Source organism: Nelusetta ayraudi, unplaced genomic scaffold, assembly GCF_046127955.1.
Source record: "Nelusetta ayraudi isolate G7.1 ecotype Tasmania unplaced genomic scaffold, CSIRO-AGI_Nayr_v1 ptg000059l, whole genome shotgun sequence".
Taxonomy (NCBI): domain Eukaryota; kingdom Metazoa; phylum Chordata; class Actinopteri; order Tetraodontiformes; family Monacanthidae; genus Nelusetta; species Nelusetta ayraudi.
The window spans coordinates 1,944,810-1,967,500 of NW_027466109.1; the positions used below are offsets into that span (position 1 = coordinate 1,944,810).

At 42.6% G+C, this 22,691-nt stretch overlaps 3 protein-coding genes across 5 annotated transcripts in view; 2 read left to right on the plus strand and 1 right to left on the minus strand.

Annotated features, from left to right (window-relative positions):
• Positions 1–7,455, minus strand: part of sbno2b (strawberry notch homolog 2b) — a 46,332-nt gene extending 38,877 nt beyond the window's left edge. For all 3 annotated transcript variants that reach the window (XM_076039393.1, XM_076039392.1, XM_076039389.1), the window contains exon 1: positions 7,260–7,455. The gene's annotated coding sequence lies outside the window, so the exon portion shown is untranslated. The remainder of the gene's footprint in view (positions 1–7,259) is intronic.
• borcs8 (BLOC-1 related complex subunit 8) overlaps positions 1–22,691 on the plus strand; it is a 288,333-nt gene that overhangs the window by 90,018 nt on the left and 175,624 nt on the right. The window lies entirely within an intron of this gene.
• tm6sf2b (transmembrane 6 superfamily member 2b) lies at positions 9,295–20,144 on the plus strand. Its single transcript, XM_076039546.1, has 10 exons — positions 9,295–9,989; positions 12,405–12,508; positions 14,387–14,484; positions 14,573–14,676; positions 15,226–15,308; positions 15,658–15,782; positions 16,700–16,801; positions 16,894–16,986; positions 18,473–18,592; positions 19,314–20,144. Exons 1-10 carry the CDS (start codon positions 9,910–9,912, stop codon positions 19,548–19,550), a joined length of 1,146 nt encoding a protein of 381 aa, XP_075895661.1. The 5' UTR covers positions 9,295–9,909; the 3' UTR covers positions 19,551–20,144.

The window sequence follows — 22,691 nt, forward strand, 5'->3', positions numbered from 1 at the left end:
GGTGTGAGCCACCAGGGCGGACATACATTTATGGCCTGTATGTTTAACAGTATATTTTGTATTTTCTATCCCTCCTCCACGACACTAAAGCCACAATCGAGAAAACTGGGGCAAATATTTCACTGTAAAACTCTCCATAACTGTGTTCATTTTCCCCCTGAAGCGATACTTCCAACAGACAAAATCTACACTCAATAATACTACAGCCATGGCTGTAAAAAAGATATAAACAGTCAGGTGAGCAGGTTGGCCACTGAAAAGAGTAATGATCAAATTACCGTAACTGAATCTGCTGTCTTATCATAGGCCGGGAAATGGAAACAAATTGGGTTTTTAAGACCTGTTGTAAGTGCATTTGGCTCGTTCAAATATTTATCAATGAGGGCCAGTGGACGGAGATACACTACATGACGTACACATCAAAGGGGCTGTCAGTGAAATAATTCGGCCTGGCTGGCACATGGGCTTCAAACACCCACTTTACAAAGGCAGAACAATTAATAATAACAATTACACTCTCGTCAGCCCACTCCAAGTGCCAATTTGGCACCGTTCTGGCCCGTTGATGAATATCTGTGTGCCCACAAACACCCGCTGAATAAAGCCAAAGTGATTTTTCCATTAGCAGGGAATGTAATTGAGTTCTCGTGGCACTGAAGACGTCCGTGTCGTGGTAAATAAAAGAAGCAATGCAGTGCTTAAGAGGGCCAGGGGAGCCAAGGGCAGAAACACAGGTGAGCAGATGGAGGACGTGGCGCCTTCGGTCCGCACGAGGGCCATCCCATCAGCACAACTGTGTTCTGATGACACTGGTCTTGGAGCAAATCCCTCAACTTCTAAATCTGACACCAACAACCTTTTACAAATAGATCAAAGGGGGACTGGACCAGGGAGAGGAGAGCCCAAATAGCAGCCCGTTGGCCCCATTTCCCTCCGTCATCTCATTTCCTCAGATCAAAAGGCCAATGACACATGCAAAAACTGCGTGTGCAGCTCTCCGCAGCTTCGCTGTCCCAGTTTAACTGGTCAGAGAGTTGACGAAGAACATCTTGTTTCACCCGAGAGAAACTGTGTGACAGAGAGACAGTTATGGATGTCAAAGCGAGCACAGACGCCACGTTCTGTGGATGCAAAGGCCTTCGGGGGGACGCGCTAATCTCATTTCAAGCTTTGTATTTTTGTTCCAGGTCTGACTGGAAGAAAACAAACAAAAAACATTCCATGTCTAAAGCGAAGTTCAAAGTATTTATATATTTATATATATATATATATATATATATATATGTATATAAAAAAAAGAGCAATGGAGATTTTCACCAGCAGTCATTTAACTACAAGGTTGGCTGAGAGGGACACATGCGTGGCTAACACGAGCCTACACTGCTAAATCCAGCAGAATTAAGAAGATGGGTACCCCCCCCCCCGCCCCCCCATAAAAGTAGCAATCAAAGGGAGACTGAACTTCAGAGCGTGACTTACAGCAAAGCTGTTTGTTTGGTGTCTTTTTTATTGGTGTGCACAAGTTAAGAAGCCAGCCACACCAAACCCACAGCCATCCTGTTTACAATACTGACGCAAAAGGTGGATACCGCAAGTGTAAAAGTAATACGGAACAATTCCAAGAAGTATCGTGGGAGAAAATATGAGATAATAAATGTGAGAGGTACAATGCAGGCTCACAAACCATCTGGATTTGTGCCTCACTGACCCTGAATGTCCTCTCATCAGATTTCACAACTTTCCCGAGCTGCCAACCCAAAAACAAACACAACGAAAAGTTTCCGTGGACCAGACCTCAAATGACCACTAGGACAAATAAACCAGACAAAACATGAATTTTTTTTCTTCTGTTTTTGAAAAGAGGTGGAAATCTAAATAATATCAATATTATGTATTATATATTTCCGGCACATTAACTACACTAAATGAGAAAAGACCACCCTTGCAAGCTACTACTGTTCAGAATGCAAACAGAAAATCTTGAATTCTAAATCAAATTTCTGCAGAGTAGCATTTTTGTTGTTGTTTTAACACATAAGTAGGTCTATCTGAATGAAAATCAGTTCTGACATTTTTCAAGACCCTGTTAAAGGGCCACATTTGCTACAATTTCCCCAGTAGCCAAATGATACTGTCTAAAGTCAAGAGTCAGCAGGGGTGCAAGGGATGTAATCTTTCAGAGTGCATGGCTAGACTCCTACAAAGACTGAGCACCTTTAAATTATTTTGTGTCAGCACATCAGCTCAGAGGTAATAGCAGGGTCCTGTTTACACACATCACACATGCACAAATTGTACTGTACCATTGTGCCTGTATTTGAGCTCTTAGTAGACCCAGGAATTAGGACTAACGTCTGTCTATGCTGTCCACAGATTTCTACTTGTAGTCTGTCTGTGTCACGCATAGATAGTATTTGGGCTTCTTTGCAGAGTTCACATTCCAAACATACACAAAAGCGTCCCAGTGATATTGTTCCTTGGAGCAGTAACCTCCGAAGAACCGGTTTCAATTCAAAGCCACAACTTTAACAGCAAACAGTTAACTCAGCTGAGCTTAAAAGTCCCAACGTCAAACTTCATCTCTGTATTATTCAGTGTCTTGCACCGAATTGTGCAACTTGCACCGTCTGGGAAAATGTAGTGTTTTTGACAGTGATACTTGTAAAAGAACACAGTTCTTTGGCCCTGTTTGCACTTGGTCACTTGTAACTGTTTGGGGGATCGTATCACAAGTACGCATCTTGAAGCATCTGTTCACACATGGCATTAACATGCGTCTCAAGCGTGCCACTTGTGATCGCATTAGTGCATTTTTAACCACTAGGGGCAGTAAAGCGCAAAACTACAGCTAGTTTCACCTGAAAACGAATAAGAATCAACTTCCTGTTTGCGGACTATATCAAGTCACTCGTTTTAATTCTACTGCAGCTCCTGCGTATGGATCCGAACGAGGAGTAACGACTGGTGGGACAGAGTGGTGATGACTTCTTTTTCGGATCAACAGTGGCTGGCAAATGTTTGGATGCAACGTCGCACATTTAATCTCATATGTGGGAAACTGCGACCGCTGCTCCACTGACTAAATACGCTAATGCGGAATTAATTTTTTTAGCATCCTAATAAAAGAGTCTAACAAAAATGATTTGTTTTCGCTTCTTGTTGGTAACTTTACAATGACGACGCCGGGAGGTGGGGCGCCGACCAAGTACGTACACGGGAGAGGTGAGTGGAGTAGGCGGTCGTTAATGTGGACTGAGATCGCATTGTGTTCACACGTCCGTGAGGAATGCTATGCTATGCTATGCAAAGCGTCAAAACCACCTCCCTGAGGTGGTTTGAGTGATCGGATGACAATACGGATTTGGAGTGTTTCCACTTGGTTACTTCGTGTGATTTTTGCCGATCGGAATACGAAAAACGCTTGAAATGACCAAGTGCAAACAGGGCCTATGATTGAATGTAGAACTGAATGTCGACCCTAATCAGTAAATGTCATTTCTGACACAACCACACAGCCCCGCTAAATTCAATCTTCTTGACGATACCACTTAATGTGCTGCAGACACGAAACCAGAAAGGATTTATCATCTGACTTTTGTAGTTGGCATCTCCACGCCATTAAAAATCTGCAAAGTTATTTTGTGCATCCTGTTTTCAGAGTCTGCTGGCCTGACTGTGCTCCTTCCTGCTACATCATTATTCATCCACTGTCAGCAGCTGCTGGTGGACAAAGCCAAATAAGCAGGTTAACAACAACTGCGCCACGGATGGTTCTGTGCTCGACATTTAGAAGACACTTTAACCAAACCATTTCTTAAATTCTGGCTGTCTGCCGCACCCTCCCAAAATCAACCACCACGTTACTTGTGCCAGAAAATAATTGAGGAAATGCATGCCAACATTAGCATTCTATTTATTCGCTCCAAGATCCACTGTTGAAATGACATGTTCTGTAATACTACTGCTGCTGCAGCCAGAGGAATTTGTGAGTACAGACAAAAATGATTGTAAAATGAATTGCCCTTCAGGGATTAATAAAATATTTGAACTGAACTGAACTGTAGTGATGAAATAAATAAGCTGCCTGATTCAAAATTAACCATAACTGCTGCCTCAGTGTTGCTATGCATATGCCATCATATCTAATTTTGTGTAAAAGGAAACTAAACTGAATGGCAATGCAGATTTGCAGCAAGAATTAATGACGGCACAACTGATTTCACCTTTTATAGACCTGGACATTTGTTGAAATTAGAGAAGTAATGTGTACACCTAGTACCAGTGCCCAGTTAAATAAGGATTGTTTAGGTCAACATTTAATTACTTTTGTTATCATGGGGTCATGAGGCCTCTTTAAGAATCAACTGCTAATCAGAAAGTCTAGTTGCTGACTCAAATATCCGGGTAACACTTACAGGTTAATAATCTACTTTACAAAATTACATTAAAAGACTTGTAATACATATTGTTTTTACCCAACTGCTGATGGCCCCCATTTCACACCCCAGTTGATAAGAGTAAAGACGGCACATAAGGTGGTTATTCAGTGCACACACTAATATTTATTCTGTATTTCTGTCAGTGACGACTCCCAGTTTAAAATCATTATCATCATATCTATCCAAAGAAAATCTGTCAACACATTTTACCCCACAGAAAAATATGAACACAAACAGCTCTGGCTTTAGAGAGCAGCCATGCACCCCTGGGTTTTAGTCTTCACTGGAAATGCTTTCATGTGGCCTGCAGTAGCCCCAAGGTCTGGATACAAGACGGTCCACTGCATACTCAAACAGCCCGCTGTAAAGCACCAGCTCCATTCTGCATGTTGAAGTTAACAATAAGGTCACAATGTTCAAACAACTGTCACTTGTTCTGTCACTGCCCTCTGACCAGGCATCCCTGTTATTTTAAATACACAACTATTATCTAATGAAGGCCAGATTCCTGGAAAGGAAAGGCTAAATCAAACATATTACCATGCTCAGATTCCCCTCCTCCATTCTGCATTTCTTACTCTAATCAGCCCAAAGGCAATAAATAAGATTTATCACTGACACCAACCGGGGAGGGGACGAAAAAAAAATAGCAGGCCGAGACCGGGGGATGAGGAGAATGGAGGCCAAGTCACAAAGAGCAGAGGGCATAACCCACAGCTGAGTCCCCACGAGACTGATTCAAACACTAAACTTAAGCATGAAAAAAATACGTGCAACATTTCCCAGTGTTTAAAATGCAACACTGCAACCAAATGCAAATTACAAATCCTGATAATATATACATATTGCCTGTAGTGCCGATAGTGACAAAGTGGTCCAACTAACGTGCTCCCTCACATGGCCTGCCAGTATCATTTTTTACAATTTCTGTAGGCTTTAAACACAGTATCACAGCAGATCCAGTGCACTCGCTCCCTGCAGGGCAGACAGCCACCTCTTGTCACTCACAGTGGACCATAGGGAGTGCTGCTGCACAAAGATGAATGCAACAACCAAATAGTGAAGCAGGGCATTGTGCTATTTCTGATCAACGTTACAGAGAGGGATTCTTGGTATGAATTTAAACTTCTATTTAAAAGGAATGATGAAGTGGCCACAAGCGGGTCATGTCGGCACTCGACACCAAGGCCCTGAAGGACAGGACAAACCTGGAACTGAAACTATCATTACCTGCATAGTGACCAAGTGGTATCCGTCAACAAGAGAAAGGGTTAAACAGAAAGACACCATAGCGACCTACTATGCTCAAACTTCTGCAAGGCCCGGTATATTTTAGCTGAAGGCTTCGGACAACATTAGATAAACTTAAACAGGCAGCACTAAGACTATTTTCATTATCTTCGGCTCCTTTTCACACCTCGTTCATATGCAAAACAAAGAAGAAGAAAAAAACACTTCACTCGAATTCCAAGAGCTATTGCCATTATACAAACGAAATGACTGTCAAAACCACCAGTAACATACGTAGTCCTCATTTGTTGCGGGTTAATTACCACATCATAGTGGTACTATGGTAAAAGGGGTTTATATGATTACACACAGTAAAGCCACTTAATGGATAAGCAATAGCTAAACAGCTGTAAGCTGTAGAATGCTTCCAACCGCTACATTATCTTGTAGTCACATTTCTGAATGTAATACAATTGATGATACAAATCACAAAACGTGGCGTGGGACACAAAAAAAGATTTAAACTGTTCAAAAACGATAACAATACGAAGAGCTGCAACGTTAATTTATACTCTTCCTGGGCGATTTACCTTTATTTACTGTATACTCGCGTCGTCTTTAAGCGATAACATTCCATCGTCTGTGTCCGTTTGTGCGTTCACGACACGAACGAGTTGTATCAACATCTCTAACCGTAAACGAACCTACATTCGTGCACTTTCACCTATAAGTAACCAGTATGTGGCTTCCCCCCCCCCCCCCCCGACCCGGACTACCGAGACCCATTGGTTATTAGACCGCACAAAGGGATTCAGCCAGCGAGCGCTACGTTACAGTGCCCTGAGCCACTGCTGTTAGCTTGACAAAAAGGCAAGACAACGGGCAGCGGCTCGCAGGAAGGCGACCGCCGGCAACAAAGCATTTCAAATTGTTTACCTCGGTTCTGTCGTTCAGTGGTGACTGATGGCGCAATATAGTGAAATATTGGACTAAATTACCAAAACTGTGATAATTTAGGGCAGCTAATTGTGCTATCTACGTTAGCATAGCAGATTTCTAAGGGTACGTTCGTTTTGCTTTCTGGCCGCTTGTCCCTGTTTACCGAAAAAAGTCTTAATTTACGTTATTAACAACAAGACAAACATTTTCAACGTGTACATTGGACGAAACAGAAAAACATTCGTTTTAATAAAGAAAAATAAGATTAAGTGAGAAGATGAAACGAACGATCTTGGTGTAAATGCTCAACGCCAGCGTTATTACTGGGTAACAACATCTAACGCAACTCAACACTCGCTAGCTCCGTTTAGCTGCTTGGCCTTTCTTAGCGGGAGGGTCACAATTTTGATAAAGCCAGTGGCGAAACATGTCTCCTTTATGGAAACGCTGTCGCGACTCGCAGCCTCGTTTTCAACGTTTACGAACGCATAATATTCCCTGTAGTGTTTAACTCGAAGAGACTGTAGAGATCCGGCGTGCACCGTCGTCAAAAACGTGCGCACCTAGGAGAGGCTACTAAGAACGCATCTTGGTACAGGGCAACTGCCGATGTGTCGCTCGCCTTTCACAATTTCATCGATTTGGGCTTACCATAAATGTGTTTTGCTCTCCCAATCCACACCCCGAGCGAGTGTGTCGCCGCCGAACCAAGATCCGCTTCAAAGTGACACAAATGCTGAATTTTATCCAACTTATTCTTCTTAGTTGTTTTCTTCACTTCCTGATTGAGACGGTGCCATTTTGAATAGCCAGAAAAATGTTTCCGCCGCTGTCGTCACACGCATCGCCGCTCGGCTTGCACGACGATGGTGAGCTGAGCAGGAGAAACAGCCGGGCAGCGAAGGTTTCATCCTGGAGATGCACAACATTCAGGCATCGGAAAAATGAAACAAAAAATATGTGCTTGTAAGTGTTCAAATCAGCTGCTCACGTTAATTCAAACGCATTAGACCGTTATAAACAAGTAAGTGTTGCACCAGCGAAAACCTGTTAAAAATATATGTCGATTCATATCCCAAGAGATTATTGTTTTTCCTGTTCTAGTTTTCCTCTTTTTTTTTTTTTTTTGCCTTCCGCATCAAGATGTCGTAGGACATACGCTTTTCCACCAGGGATTTGTGCTTGTACTTATTCTTATTATTCTTATTATTCTTATTCTTACTCTTCTTCTTCTTCTTCTTCTTCTTCTTCTTCTTCTTCTTCTTCTTCTTCTTCTTCTTATTTTCTTCTTGCAACGATTTCAATACTTAGTTTTCCTTTTCGGGTTCTGTGTGCTTTTGTGTAGCTACTGCTCTGTTAAAAGAAAAAGTTACAGCAGTACTTGTTTGTTCAGAGCGACAACAATAATAATATCGTAGCTCTGAACAAGATCATGAATAAGTTGATATAAAAAAAAAGTCCCCTGGTAAATAAATCAAAAGACACATTGTAATAGACGTGAAATATACTATGTAAAATAGGTTTCTATTTAACAAGTTAGAGGTCAGGTAGGCTATATTTAGTCTTTTTGGAGGCTCATAATCCTAAATGTAAAACCCTTGAAACAAAGCAAAGCATTAACTGTAATTAGCGTGTCATAAAAATGTATTTTAGTCAAATTTCTTGCGCTTCCTCCATGCACAGATCACTGCTGCATAAAAGCATGTGCAATTATCTAACAGTGTTAGATAGGTCACTGTCCCATTTTGGCTTCCATCTGTCCATTTCACATTATTGAACGGCTCTGTAAGCTGGAAGAGGTCCAGTTGTTTCCAGCAAACAACCGCTGCCACTGCTTTCCTGGTATAGCAGTACCCCCCCCCCCCCTTCCGAACCGAGGAGGCTAGTGGGAAGTAAAAGTGCATGTGTGTCCAAATGTGTGTGTGTGTGTGTGTGTGTGTGTGTGTGTGTGTGTGTGTGTGTGTGTGTGTGTGTGTGTGTGTGTGTGTGTGTGTTTACTGTTAGCACAACATACTGGCAGAGATCTCTCTTTTTAAAATTGATATACATCAATTGCTTTTCAGCAAGATGTTTATTTTGTGATGCAGGATGCAAAAGCTGTGCAGTGCCAGTACATCCTGTCACTTTTAGGTACACCCTTAGCACTGTAATATCTGACAAGAAAAATAATGACAAGATGATGTCAGTTCCTAATGCGGCTAATGGCCCATACAAACATCTCTCTTACTGTTTTGCTTTTCCGTATAAGACTTGTTTCTCAACGTTGACAATAAATCCTTTACATTCAAGCTCCTAGCACAGGGACAATAACCCAAGTCCAAGTCCTCAAATTCAGTTTGCATCGATTGCCCCCTAGTGGATTAAAACGGAAAACACATGCATGTTGTATGCATGAGCAGAGGAAAGGAGAAAAATGTATTAAGCATGACGTGCTCATTTTAGGAAGTCAGGTTGACCTAACAGAGTAAACAACAACAACAACAAAAACAACAACATCTATTTATGTACTAAATTTTATACTGTCTCTATTTATAGTTTAACTTAAGTTATGACTGACTGCATAACAATCATGATCTTGACTGTAAAGCACAGCAGAAGACTGTAGAAGAAGAAAAATTTTATTCTTGACCATGATAGCTTTAAAAGAAGTGACAGACAGTCAGCTTGCAACTGTTAGAAAATACTGGTGAAGTGAATGACCAGCCTGCAAGAGATCAGTTTCTACTTAAATATTAATACTTTGACTCACTAAAGCCAATGCCCTCACAATCTTACATTTTTTTTGACACTGAATAGGATGTATAATACAATTGACGTTTTAGAGAAATAGTTGCACACAAACAAGAAAAGGTTAAATCTGTACTGCGGTTAAAAAGAAAAAGAATGTCCGCCTACTCTCTAATACGGTTTATGTAAATCCCTGACAAAACCAAATTGCATAACTTTACTTCCAAAAGCTTCTTTGTCTCCGCTTCATTATTTCCCCCGTAAAGGCCATGAGAGTCTCAGGCAGGCTCTAATTTGATTAATCCACCAAGAGGGTAGCCAGACGGTAAGAGCCTACTCTGCCTCTCTCCCATATTCCAAATGACAACATCCCATAAGGTTTATTCATTTTATAACATCCATATGATTGATATTTTCTTGAAGGGATTGTTTTCTCATTGATCTACGCTGTACACCGGTTGATCTAGGAAATTATGCTATAGCCGCAGCCACTTGACTGGGTGAGATTCCATTGACTGATAAGTAACTTGTTTTTGCAGCTTTTCTTTGGATTCTGCAGGGAGACTTTGAAGAGATGGAGACGTTAGTTTTCTTGTTTTCGTTTTCGGCCCTTGGCATTCTTTATGCCATGAACACTATTCCTGAGCTCCAAGAGTGAGTAATTTGCTGATTTTTTTTTTTTTTTTAAATATCTCAGTTTCTTTATTATTTTTGCATGCTGTGCAACTGGTGAGTGAATTATCTGTTTCAATAGGTGCTTTAAATGATTACATTTGGCAAATATACAACAGATAGATTTAATCATATTTCATATATATATACTGCATATATGTCACGCATCATATCATCACCATCATTTCATCAATAATGTCTTTTAGATATTCACATTTAATCAAACGTATTTAAAAATGTAGTGTATCTGTAAAAATCAGTACCTTTTACCACCACTAGGGAACACTGTAATCTTAAAATTGACATATTTCTAGTTGTATACAGGGTGCGTCATATCTTTTAAAGCAATGTTTCGAGTGAAAAAATAGTGTTATGAGTTAAAGTGAAAAACACTGAAATATTATTTATTTTTAGCTATGAGGAAATGCGAAGGTTGATTTCTGTAGAACATCTGTTTGTTTGATTGTTTTTTCTTTGGTTTGTATTTGCAACACACCCATAGAGGACCAAAATAGCCACAACTGGAAATAGTCAGTTATTAGAGCCCAGCAAACAAAGAGGTACAATTTTGCATTTATATTTAATTAACCAAAATTGTACTTCATAACACTTCAGACATATGCAAGAATAAGACAAAGCTACAACCCCAACATACTGGTCATATAAACAAGTTAGTCTTCACACTGAACACAAGTTGAAAGGGGAGAAAAGGAGACTTTAAGCTCTGACACTGGAAAGGAAGATGTCGCTGCACTTTCCCTACCGGTGAGCCAGGCTTACTTTAATCTTACTTTAAGAGACCAGTCACACCACAATTTTAGATATGAAGCTGCAGAGAACCCAAGAAATGAAATAAATCACACATTGAAATGGTTGTGCTGAAAATACGAGTGATCTCATCATCTTACTGGGCCAAAGCTGCGTGAAATGTGAGGCAGTTTCTGTTAAACCTGTTGCCGCCTGTGAGGGGAGTAAAAGGCGTCATGACCAGTTCATCAACTGCATGAAGTCCAACAAGAGACCCATTAAACTCTGCAAATCGCAACTAATTTGCATTTTGAGCAGAAATACACCGCAAAAACAAAAGAAAGACTAAATTAGTAATTTATGAAAATCTTTTACAATTAATTAATTGTATTAGATAGTCATTATATTAGAGTTAAAGGAAGTATTTTTAATGACATATTTATATATTTTAAAGTTTGTCTCTGCATGTATTTAGCTTAATATTTTTCACCTTAACATAAAACAGACTGCTGGCTTTCTCACCCCAGTAAATGTCTCTCTTGCCTCTTTACGAGACAGTGTGGAGGGCCAGACTTTGGAGCACTTTGGTGTGAATTTTATCCCCTGGCTACTTTTTTGATGGAATGGACAGTGATAATCAATACAAACTGCTCTGACAAGTTTGATAAATTGCCGTTGACACACAATGTGCCCGGTGCTCTCCCACTCTGCAAACAAACAGGAGTGTGTGCATAAATCTCTCCGCGCCGCTGAATTGGAAAGGTGGAGAGGCTCTCGACAGCATTTGTTTTTCCTCCCTGCAAGCGAGCATTGTGAATTTTCCAAGGGTGCACTGCTGTACACTGGAAGAGGCGCCTTGCCCAAATTTATCTCTCCCAGTGTGAACCACGTGACACCTTTGACGGGTACACACAAGGAAGGCCTGGCTGAACTAACATAGCCTCAGCTCGCAGCTTCCCACACTTCTGTCCATGATTGATCACGCCTTTGCAAGAGCAGGGTTTTTAAGCCAGTTGTGTGTGTGTGTGTTTTCTTCCGCAGGCAGTCTGAGTGCCTAGATAATGAAAAATGCACCTTAATGACTGAAAATAGTTGTAATCTACACAAGAAGTTCAGAGCATGGCTACAGGCAAACAGCAGTCCATTTACGAGTTTTACCTACATAAAAACAAACAACTCCTGATATCTAGCACATGCAATACAATAAAAAAGTAATATTATGTAGAATGACTCATCACTGACTCAATGACTCATCCCCAGCAGCGTAAATCCACAATCTTAAAGTAAGCAATGTTTCAAAAGTTTAACAGCAAATTAAAGCGCGCTAGACAGCTAGGCTGAATACCCAGGGCTGTAAACTGTCCCACCACAGTCTTTGCCATCTGTACGTTCAGTGCGTCCACCCCAGACTCTCCCTGACAGCGCTCATCATCACCGCCAGTTCCCCAATGTGGAATCGACTTACAGGACCACAAAACAATTAATAAAGACAGTGAGGCAGAAACTAACAGGAGAAGAAGTCTTAAAGTGCGCCGTCAGCGCTTTGTTGTGCTAAAAATTCAAGGACTAACCAAAGTGTGAGAAGCTTAATTTTAATTTTAAATATTAATTTTAATGTTATAATAGTTGTATTTTTCCTTTTTTTTACAGGCCTTACGTGATCTTGGCGACAGGCGTTGCAGTTTTGGTGGTTGTTTTCCTCTTTTACTTCCTGATCACCCGCGGCAACCCACCCAAAGACGTCTTATTCTTTGGTAATCACACAGCTATGCTATGTTTCCCAACCGACTTGCTAATGTATTTCCAAATACTCTGACTCCATATAGAGGTTAATCACTGCAGCGCAACTGCCCCAAATCCCAACACATACTCACATATGCACATGAACACACCCACATGCACACGCAACGTTTGCAGGACTTTTACTTACAATAGGTTGGGGGTGAAACATGAAATGTGATTTCACATGATTGGCCAAAAGCTTCTTAGACTGATCAGGCTCAGAACAAAGCTTAGCGAGACTTTTCTGAAGCAACAGTGACCCGCAATCCTTTGCAGGAAAGTGAAGTCACAGGACTTCAACCTTGGGCTGTTCTTAGATTTGAACTTTTTGAACCAGAGTAAGCAAAAACTGTGCACAATTCCACATTGCATACAGTTCTCTTTTACAACACTCAATCTGGATATTAGTGTGAGTAATTTTACATACCTTCAGGGATAATAATTTATGCCGTTGGTGAAGATTCCAGGGCCAGGGGCTGTTTGGAGTTTGCATGTTCTCTCTGTGTGGGTTCTCTCCAGGTACCCTCCCACCCACACATGCCATAGACCAATGCATGTTATATGTTATGGAAATTGGAAACTATTGATTGTGCACAAGTTTGAGTGTGGATGGTTGTTGCCTTGTGAGGAACTGGTAACTTATCTCAGACTCAAGCACCCCTGTGATGCTGAGTGCAGGAGAGATGGTGACAGAAAATGGATGGATGGATGTATAGATGGATGGATGGATGGATATTCCCTTGTTCAGCGGGATGGCCATTGGTTGAATGTGTTCTTAATCTCCAGCCACGGGGTTCTCTGTAAAAATCCACCTCTGGAGCCAAAGCCAGAGGCCTCGCCAGTGGGACGGGACCTAGGTGAAATGTTGGCAGGCAGGGCCCCAAGGCAGTGTGGGTGCTGTGCAGGAGAACAAGAGCAGCGAGGTCATCTCAGTGACAGACTCATCTCAGTGATAGAGAGACATAATCCCCACCATCCCGCACCATCCCCACCCCCTCACCCTCTATCTCACCTGTTGGATGTTGGAGATAAAAACCTGGTTGTCCTGGGGATTACAGAGACACTGGTACACAGGAGAGATAAAATGTGTGCGTGTGTATGAACCTGTGTGTGTGCGTGTGTGTGTGTGGAACCAGAGTCACGCATAATATGGGCATCCAGGTTGCAAGATTGCGCGGCGGCAGACAGAGAGGAAGAGTTTACTTTTTCTTTTTCTTTTTTTAGTCGTTTTATCCGGAGAGAGAGAGAAAGAGAGAGAGATGCTGGTGTCACATAACACAATGACTCACTTTATAACGACATTCTGCAAAGTTCACACCTCAGTATATTGTCAGAGCTGAATCCACCTCTCCAAAGTTAGTGCTTCCGAATGCCCTGGAACCATCGTACATCAAAACTCTGTCAACCTGGAAACACTGACGCAGGAAATAGAACTTTAAGGGCCCGTATTATGCAAAATGTTGCTTTGGTGAAGTTTTCCAACAACAATATAGAAAGCATCTAGTCTCAAGCCTGTCAGTGAACTCCCTCAGAAATGAAGTAAGTCCATGTTTTACTTCTTTAGACTTGCTCTTAACCCTAACCCTTTCAAAAAGTTTGAGGGAAAACATCAATATTAGCACAAGGAAATAAACCATCACTAACACATTACCGCTATCTGTAACAAGTTAGTGTCAGCACCCTCAGACAGACGTCCCGTCTATCCCCTGGGTTTTGTCTCCTTCCGAGCATCTTCAAGGCCAAATATGGTGTTCTTTCATCTTTTCTACAAGAGTTTTTGGCATTTTTTGGATGAAAAATATGTTTATTGAATTTGCTTAATAGCCTTTTGCCACTGTTTTTTGTTTTAGTTTTTGCTGAATTTTCCTTTACCTGCATCATTGACCTGACGAGTGCCTTGGAGTATGATGGCATCATCTCCGGCTTCATGGAATTCTACCGAAGAACGGTGGGATTCATTAACGCACTGACCTCGTGTTTGTTTCTTGTGGTTAATGTGTGAATGGACTGAAAGGAGGCGTTTGCCTGTGTTTTAGGGGGAACCTTATCTGGGAACAGCCTACGCCATCATGATGTGCTACTGGGACGGAATAGCACACTTGATCATGTACCTGGTGATGATCAGCAGGATAACAGACGGGTGGGTAATTTGTTTTGCTCCCCGTCACACAAAAATGTGAAACCGCTGCGAGGAGACTAATTGAATTATCCACCTAAAACCTAATAAAACTTGATATTTAATTTAATTATCACTGTTCTTGCCGGTGACATTCACATCCATCAAAAGATATGTTTTTAGTGCCATGTACTTTATTTGCTAATGGCTCTATGGTTACTTTTTTTCTTTGATTTTTACAACACAGTTTGACTTTTATGAAAGAGCTGAGTGCATTTCACTCATAAAAAATCCACAAAATAACCCAAAAGAGATTATATGAACAGATGTCTTTTTTGGGAGTCAGTTTGTCATAAAAATGCGTCGAGTCTGAATGTCCTGGAGTCAGGAGGAACCAGGAAGTGAAGTTCTCATAGAAAACGTTAAGATTATTTGAAGGTCAAAAACTGTAGAGGGCTGCATGAGCTGTTGCAGTGGAATTCCTCGACTGAATCAAATTGGTGCACCAGTCATTTTTTTTATTGCCGTCCGATGATTTTCTAACCTTTGTTGTCTTGTTGTCGGCTCCTCCAGGAAGGCTTACCGCACCCTGGGTTTGTTCTGGGCCGGCTCGCTGTGCGCCAACATGAGTGTGTTCATCGCTGGGATCGTGGCCGGTGAGCCTCGTCCTGCGCTCCTTCCTGCCGTCCCCCCGACGACGCAGCTTTAATCAAGTGAACATCTGCGCCGCTGTGTCCCATCAGTGTCACAGTTGTGGGCCTGCCAACGGGACGGACACAGGCGCCGTGCAGCCGTCATGGCCCACAGAACAAAGCACGGCGACAGACTTAAAGAGACTGGAGACTGCATGTGTCACCAGATCTGAATCACTGATGGGCCATGTTCTGCTTTCAGTGTGCTGTCATGTACACACTGCGCCCGAAGAGGAGATTTAATGAGTATAGAATATGTCTTTTTGTGAGGGTCACAAAATGGATTCAAGTCTCTTTTCTCTTCTTGCGGCAGGTAAATACGGATCGGAGATCCGCCCGGCATTCTGGCTCAACTTCCTCTTCCTGTTGATGCCCGTGTGGGGAGCCGTCACGCTATTCTCCAAGCCCAAGGACAGGCCGCTGATCGGCGGTTACAATGTGAGCGCCTGAAGCGCCGGCGCTCGCCGCCTCGACGGGGTGTTTGGCAGAGGCTTGGAGAGGCCCCCCCTCCACCCGCTGTTTGCACACAGTATTTAATCAGGGTGTAATACGGCACAGTCCAGTTGAAAGGGCCACCGAGCGTGAACGCTGACAAAGGGCAGCCAAATGAAGCGTTTTTTTATTGTTATTTAGCGGCTGCTGTAAACTGCAGTATTTGGTGTCTGCTCTGCTCACTTGCAGAGGTCACTAAGGAATCACAAGCGTCATGTGACACATTGTGGCATCTGCCGAAAACTCCAGGTTGCATTGATGTTGAAAACTGGTTCTTTGGAGTTAGCTTAGCGTTAGTTGAGCATGTTTTGTGCTAAATTATTTAATCATTTATTAAGGATTCTCACTGGGTACTTCCGCAACAAATTCCAATGTGTTTTTACACAAATGGCAATACATGAAGTCTGAATCTGAATCTGAATTGAAACTAATCACGCTTGAAGTGACACTGGTTCCAGACATGTCAATGTGGAGTCATTGTGCACCTGTTGCACCATGACAAGAGTATCGTCATGCCTTCGCTGTGGCCACGTTGCTGTTGCAGCTTTTAAAATCTTGCACATAAACCTGTAAGGTTTATCAACACTTAGGGATGGACAGATGTATACACAATAGTACTAACATTAAAGAAATTATGTCAAAAACCAGTTGTTTTTGAATAACATAAATTTCTTGGACAATTTTGCATAACTTCCATTTCTTCCTAATCACATTTTTTCTCTTTAAATATATTCTGAATTTAAATAATTATGAAATCAACCACATTTAGAAAACAGACACCTTCTTCCCTTGCACAGACTCACATGGTACACTGACCTTGAGCAACTAAAGCTATTGAACATGATGCCGACTTGTCTCCACAGGCTCAGCACGCCCAGAGCATGAAGCTTATCTGGCGCCCCCTGGATTTGATTCTGGTGTTGCTCCTGCTGGCCTCCATGGCCTTCACTGTCCTCAGAGGCCTGGTGCGAACAACAACATCAAAAATGTTGGGAAATGAGGCTGCAATGACATTCCAACCGTTTGACATGACGCTGTTCTTGTCCACCCTGTGCAGGCAGCTATGGACTCTCCACTGGAGGCCTGCTCCACCTACCTTCAGCACTATGAGCCCTACCTGAAGGACCCCGTCGGCTTCCCCCGTGTCATGGTGACTGCTGTGTTTCTCTCCTCGCTCGCAGCATCTTATTCCTGCTCACTGACCCGTTTTCAAACGAGCTGCAAGCTTAACCTCACTGCTCCGTTGTCTCTCAGTCCGGCTGATTGAAAAGCCATATTTCATCATTACAGCCGCAAGGGTCCGACTGTCCGCCGTACCATTTGTCCCTCCGTCAGATAAATATCAGACAACTATGTGAGCGGAAGTGATCTGATCTTCTCCTTTTCTTGTTGCTGACCTGACATGGCTGTTTTCTTTTCCCTTGATTGTTTATTTTGGGTGCGTGCTGTGTGCGCTTTGCTCAGTGCACACAGCCTTTGTCAATAGGTTATCCAAAGACCTTGTTGGGGCCACAGTCTGGGCACATTTGTGAGTCATTGATCAGACAGGCAAACCGCATGGTGAGAACTTGATAAGCTAATCCCTCGCCCAAAGCCCCTCCATCAACATCTCGCTGGGTGGGAGGAGGGTGTGTGCACGGCATGTGAAAGTATGTCTTGGTTAGCCGCCTTCGAAATACTGTGTGTGTGTGTGTGTGTGTGTGTGTGGGTGTGTGTGTGGTTCCTGAGGAAATGACAGGAGTTGCAGAGGAACCCAAAGTTTCGACGCTGACTTTTCTCTTTATCTGTCAGTGATGATAAATGATAAGCGACACATTTCGCGTGCAGCTCCACAAAGACGTTTAGAGAAGACTGAAGGGCAGACAATATGATTGGCTTTCAGGTCCTGTGGCGAACTCATTAGAATTCCTGTAGACCTCAGACAGAAAGCAAAGGAGCTGTTCAGTGGGATAATTCCAGAGTTTAATGAAGTGGGGTGGAGGGTTTGGAGGTGAGGATTGTCCTCTTCAGTGCCAAATGTTTTAAGCTGAAGGTCAAAATGGCTTCCCAAATGACCCGTGTGTGTTGTTAATTTTTTTTTTTGTTGCGCTGAGTGTGCAAAAAAATACTTGAGCAATACCCTGAAGTGCAATTTAGGGAGACTTGGACGTTATTTAGGAGGCTCGTTTTGCTCCCTCGCATTTAAACGAGGAGTGTTGAGCTTTCCCGGACACTTTATTCAAGTGCAAACAGTTGTAAATTTGCTCACTTGAAATGTGACACAACCCTGAGTACATTTACCATTTGCACTCTTAGCTGTCTTTAACTGCTAATACTCATGCGGTAATTTCTTTTTAAACTCTACATAGTCCTGATCTGTGTGCGGAGTGATTGAGTACAGTGTGTGTCCACTGGAGGAGATCGAGGACTTCCTGCATCTATACACACTGCAACCGATTGATGCAGCGTTGGTTGAGGCCCAACAACAATATATAGACTGAGCCTCTCTGCGTAATGCTGTCGGTAAACATTCTTTACAGGGGTGCAATAACAGTCAATATGTCATCTTATCCCATTGAATGAATCAAAAGTTATTTAAATTGTCTGGATAAAAGGCTGTAAAGTGAACAGTAACAGTCCAGTGTTTCACCTTATAGATGCTCCACTTGTTCTTCTACGGACTGCCTCTGTTGGGCGCGTTTGTTTACGGACTCCTGAAGCCGGGATGCAACTGGATGTCGGACCTGACGGTTTTCTTTGCTGGAGCTGTGATCCAGGTGAGACCCTGAAGAGAACTCTTTTTCATCAGAGTTTTAAAGGGGTGTGCAGGGTGCCTTTTCACCACTATGTGTTGTAGTTTTACACTGCATGAATGAACATCACAAAAAGCTGGCTTCCTGCACGGCTGCCTCCTGCGCGTTATGAATAGTGAATAAGCAATTGCACGTCTTTCTTGCAATTGACTGTCTGATGGATGGTGGCGATACAAAATCTAATCCACATTTATGTGTGTGGATGGAATTAGTGGGAGATATTTCATTTTAATTTCAATTTTCAATTTTAATTTTAATCTTTTAATTTCATTCACACGTTCTTAAAAAATAAATCAATGTGCTACATTGTTCTATTCAATTTAGAAATTGAAAAACACTTTCAATCCTACCCATCCTGATTGTCACAAAATTGTAACACATTCCTTTGTGCAAAATGCCTTACGACAATAGCTGCTCCTCCCTCCCCGTTTAAAATCTGCTTTGACACTGCAGTGGTACGTCCCATGAGCAATGGTTACAACCCTTCTCGGATTATTGTTTGTATTTTTTAGTCATTACATTAATGACTGTGGAGGGAAGATTTGACGATTTCTTGGAGTCATTCCTTCGGGAGGCATGTGGAAAACAACATGTTTCGAATGACCTTCCATCAGGGAACAGCAATGACTGCGCGCTTGATGACTCCGTCCTCTCCTGTTTTCCCTCCGTGCGTCTTCTCCTCCAGTGCCAGTGGGTTCACATCGGGGGGTCCCTCCATTCTCGCACCACGGCTCCCTTCCGCATCCCAAACGACGCCTTCTGGACGGTGGTGGCAGCCAACTTGCTTTACGCCGTCACTCCCGTCCTGGTGGCCCTGCGCGTTTACAGCAACCCCTATTTTTTCCTCAAGATCGCCCCCTTCCCTGGGCAGACAGGTTTGCCCAACAGCGTGGAGAAGGACACCAAGTACAAAGATAAATAGCCGGCTGGAGGTCATTTGGAGTTGTGATGATTCATGAGGAGCTGCTCAAAATACCACAATACAAGATTATTTTGCTCATCACATTTGGAGTGACTGTTTTTTTCCCCCTTATTTTTTCGTGTTTGTTCATTGCTTTTATCGGTTATACTGAGCATAAACAGCGCATAGTGCAATATCAGCTATTGTTTGTGAAGGTTCTCTATGTCATCTAGGTCATTGTAGTCTTACAGAGCAATAGGCAACAGGACTTCCTGGTTCCTGGTTCTCGGACGTTGAAGATGTTTTGCCTCCCTCTCACTTCTCTCGTCCTTCTTCAGAGATCAGAGAGCCTTTCGACTATCGAGAACCAAATCCAGTTAGCCTATTGCTTGACTCTCTAACACTACCACATGTTCTACTGGCCCATCACTTTGAACTGAAAGTTTTAAAGAATTGGTAGCAAGTGATGGTAAGAAAAGCCTATTGCAAAGCCATGTTCATGTTAATTTGTGTTTTCTGATGACCTTTTTGATCTCACATATTTCTCATACCAGCTGTGAGTGTCAAAATCACCAAACCCTGAACAGATCCAGGTTCTGGGCTAGTGTAGATTTGAGATTAAACTTGTGTTTGTATAATGTGCTTATAATTAGGGAATAAAAGCACAGTTCTTATTTATTTTAAGTGCTGTACTTAACTAAGAACAAACATAATTAAAAAAAAAAAAAAAATTCCTGCCAGTAGATCCCTTCAAACGTTAGACCTTTAAACAACGGCCAATTTATGAGGACTGTGTTCCTCCATCTGCCAGGGAACAAAATGTAAGTATCTGTTTATTTCACCAGTGTAGCTCTCTTTAATCAGGTGTAAAAACACATACGCGTATCAGTTTTGCATCTGACACCTTTTTGAAAACACTGTGCATCCGATATTAAAAATGAAATGAAATGAACTAAGACAGCAGATATCCACAGGGCCAACGGGATGAATCTTAATGACTTTGACCCCCCCCCGTTGACTTTTGGTTTCACGCCAAAAAATGAATCCGCGCCTTCTATTTCTAATGTATCTCGATGTGTAATCCACAAATCTTCTGACCTTTTGCACAGCCCTCGCTGTGAGGTTAACATTTGCGGCTCCGAGCCAGACGTCTGTCCGTGAGACCCTACAGAGTTTATATGAACTCTCTCACTGCTGCGTGAAACCTGCTCGCTGGACGCAGCCAGTCAACAGAAATTCCACCAAGAAACTGTGGTGGATTATCAGGCAACAGCAGTGATATGTAGATGATCGTTGACACAGACTTGATTGTATAGGTGGAAATTTATTCCAAAAAGAAGCCTTGCATCGATCAGGCACTAGTGCACCTGGCACCACTGGTATATACACACGGGCATATATTCAGATTTTATGAATAGATGGTCATTGTTTTGAGACTACGTGCACAGCTAGTCACATGGGAAATTATCGTATGGGGATGATCACAAGGAATATATCATGTGTTGTATGGAGCTGCATACAAACCCTTTCTTCAGATGGACCTCTTCAGACTGACCACTCTCTGACAGGAGGGTGACCCTCCAGCAACATGCTCTTCCTGTTTCCTTATACAATGGCTCCTAACGTTTGTCACAAGATGTTTCAGACACTACAAAACACTCTCAATCAGCGCAGATCGCATAATAATACGTCTTGTTTTCGGCACACAAGCCTCCCGTGTATGGGAAACAGACTGCAGAGTGGATTTGAACGGGACGCAGGACGGCGACTGAGGCACCCACAGATCATTCCTCGGGCACTGAGTGACGAGTGGGAAGGTGACAGACGCTTCACACCGTGCAGTCTGCAGCCTCCACCGTCTCAATTTGAAGACGGCGGCTTTCTCTTCCTCGCCGTAGTGGAAAAGAAGACGAGCTCCTGCACCATTCCAAATTCCCTCTGATCCTGCGTGCCCACATTGCCAACGTTTCATCCCTCTTCTGCTTTCATTCCTTGATCCTCTTTGTTTCTTTTCTGTTGAGTGATGCTGCCGCTGCCGTGAGGGTGGCCCAGTAAAGCGTGCGCTCTTGTCGCTACCGTCCACAAAGGTTTCAAGTGAATTTTTTGTTTGCGTAAAGAATCACACAGACGTAAACCACCAGGCAGTGTGTGAGAGGCATCTCTTACATACGTTTAGGAGAGGACTATCACTATTCCCACCTTTGTCGTGAAATAAAAAAGGCATGTTTTCGGCACTCTGAGCGATGCAACACAACAGCCAGACAGCAAAGTGCTTGTTTTGAAGCCCTCTGAGTTTATAATCAACTGGCGTTCTGTGGTAAGGGATAAAATGGTCTTATTGACATAGGAAGACAAAACCACCCGCCTCACCAGCGGAGACGGTCCACTCAGACGTAGCAACAGGCAAACACAGAGAGAGCACATCTCTAAACTCACTCGGCAGAAGTGTGACACCAGGCCTGCTTACGCATGCGAGCCGTGCGTCCTCTCGGCATGTGTCGGTGAATCAAATGCGACCACTCCAACCGGCTCTTTAATCCCATGATGGGAGTCACAGGGGATCTCTGAGAGAGATGCAGCTCTGCGAGACACGAGCCAGTGGACCATCCAGCAATGAAAGAAGAGGTGCCTCAGAAGGACATTTTATTTCGAACTTTTCCACGATTTTGATAGATTATTAGGGGCAGAGCCCAAAGGCAAGGATGGCTCGATTGTATTTCCTCTGTCTCTACTTTGATTAGAATTATTTTTTTATTATCATCCTTGAAAGTTGCTCAAAACTTTCCCACAACAAGGGAATAAATTACCTCCATAAATTGCTTCTTAACAAAAGAATATATTACTGTAGAAAGCAGGCTGTTGCAGATGATCTGGAGCTGACTCATTCTGGTCTACTTTGCAAGTTTACTACACTGGTTTCTGTTTCTCACTAGTGGCAAAACCAATTTGGTGATGGCACATGCAGGTTAAATTTAATTTTGATGTTCCGACTGCACAACTTTCTTGGTTGTCTCTCTAACATTAATTGGGCACTGCGAAAGAATTCTCGGAAGTGGATCCCAAATTCTTTCTGAACTTTGTTTGCAAGTTGAATTTGTTGGATCCTCAGAATTCAAATACTTTAATCACTTATTTTGTTTTTGTGAGTTTCATTAATTAATG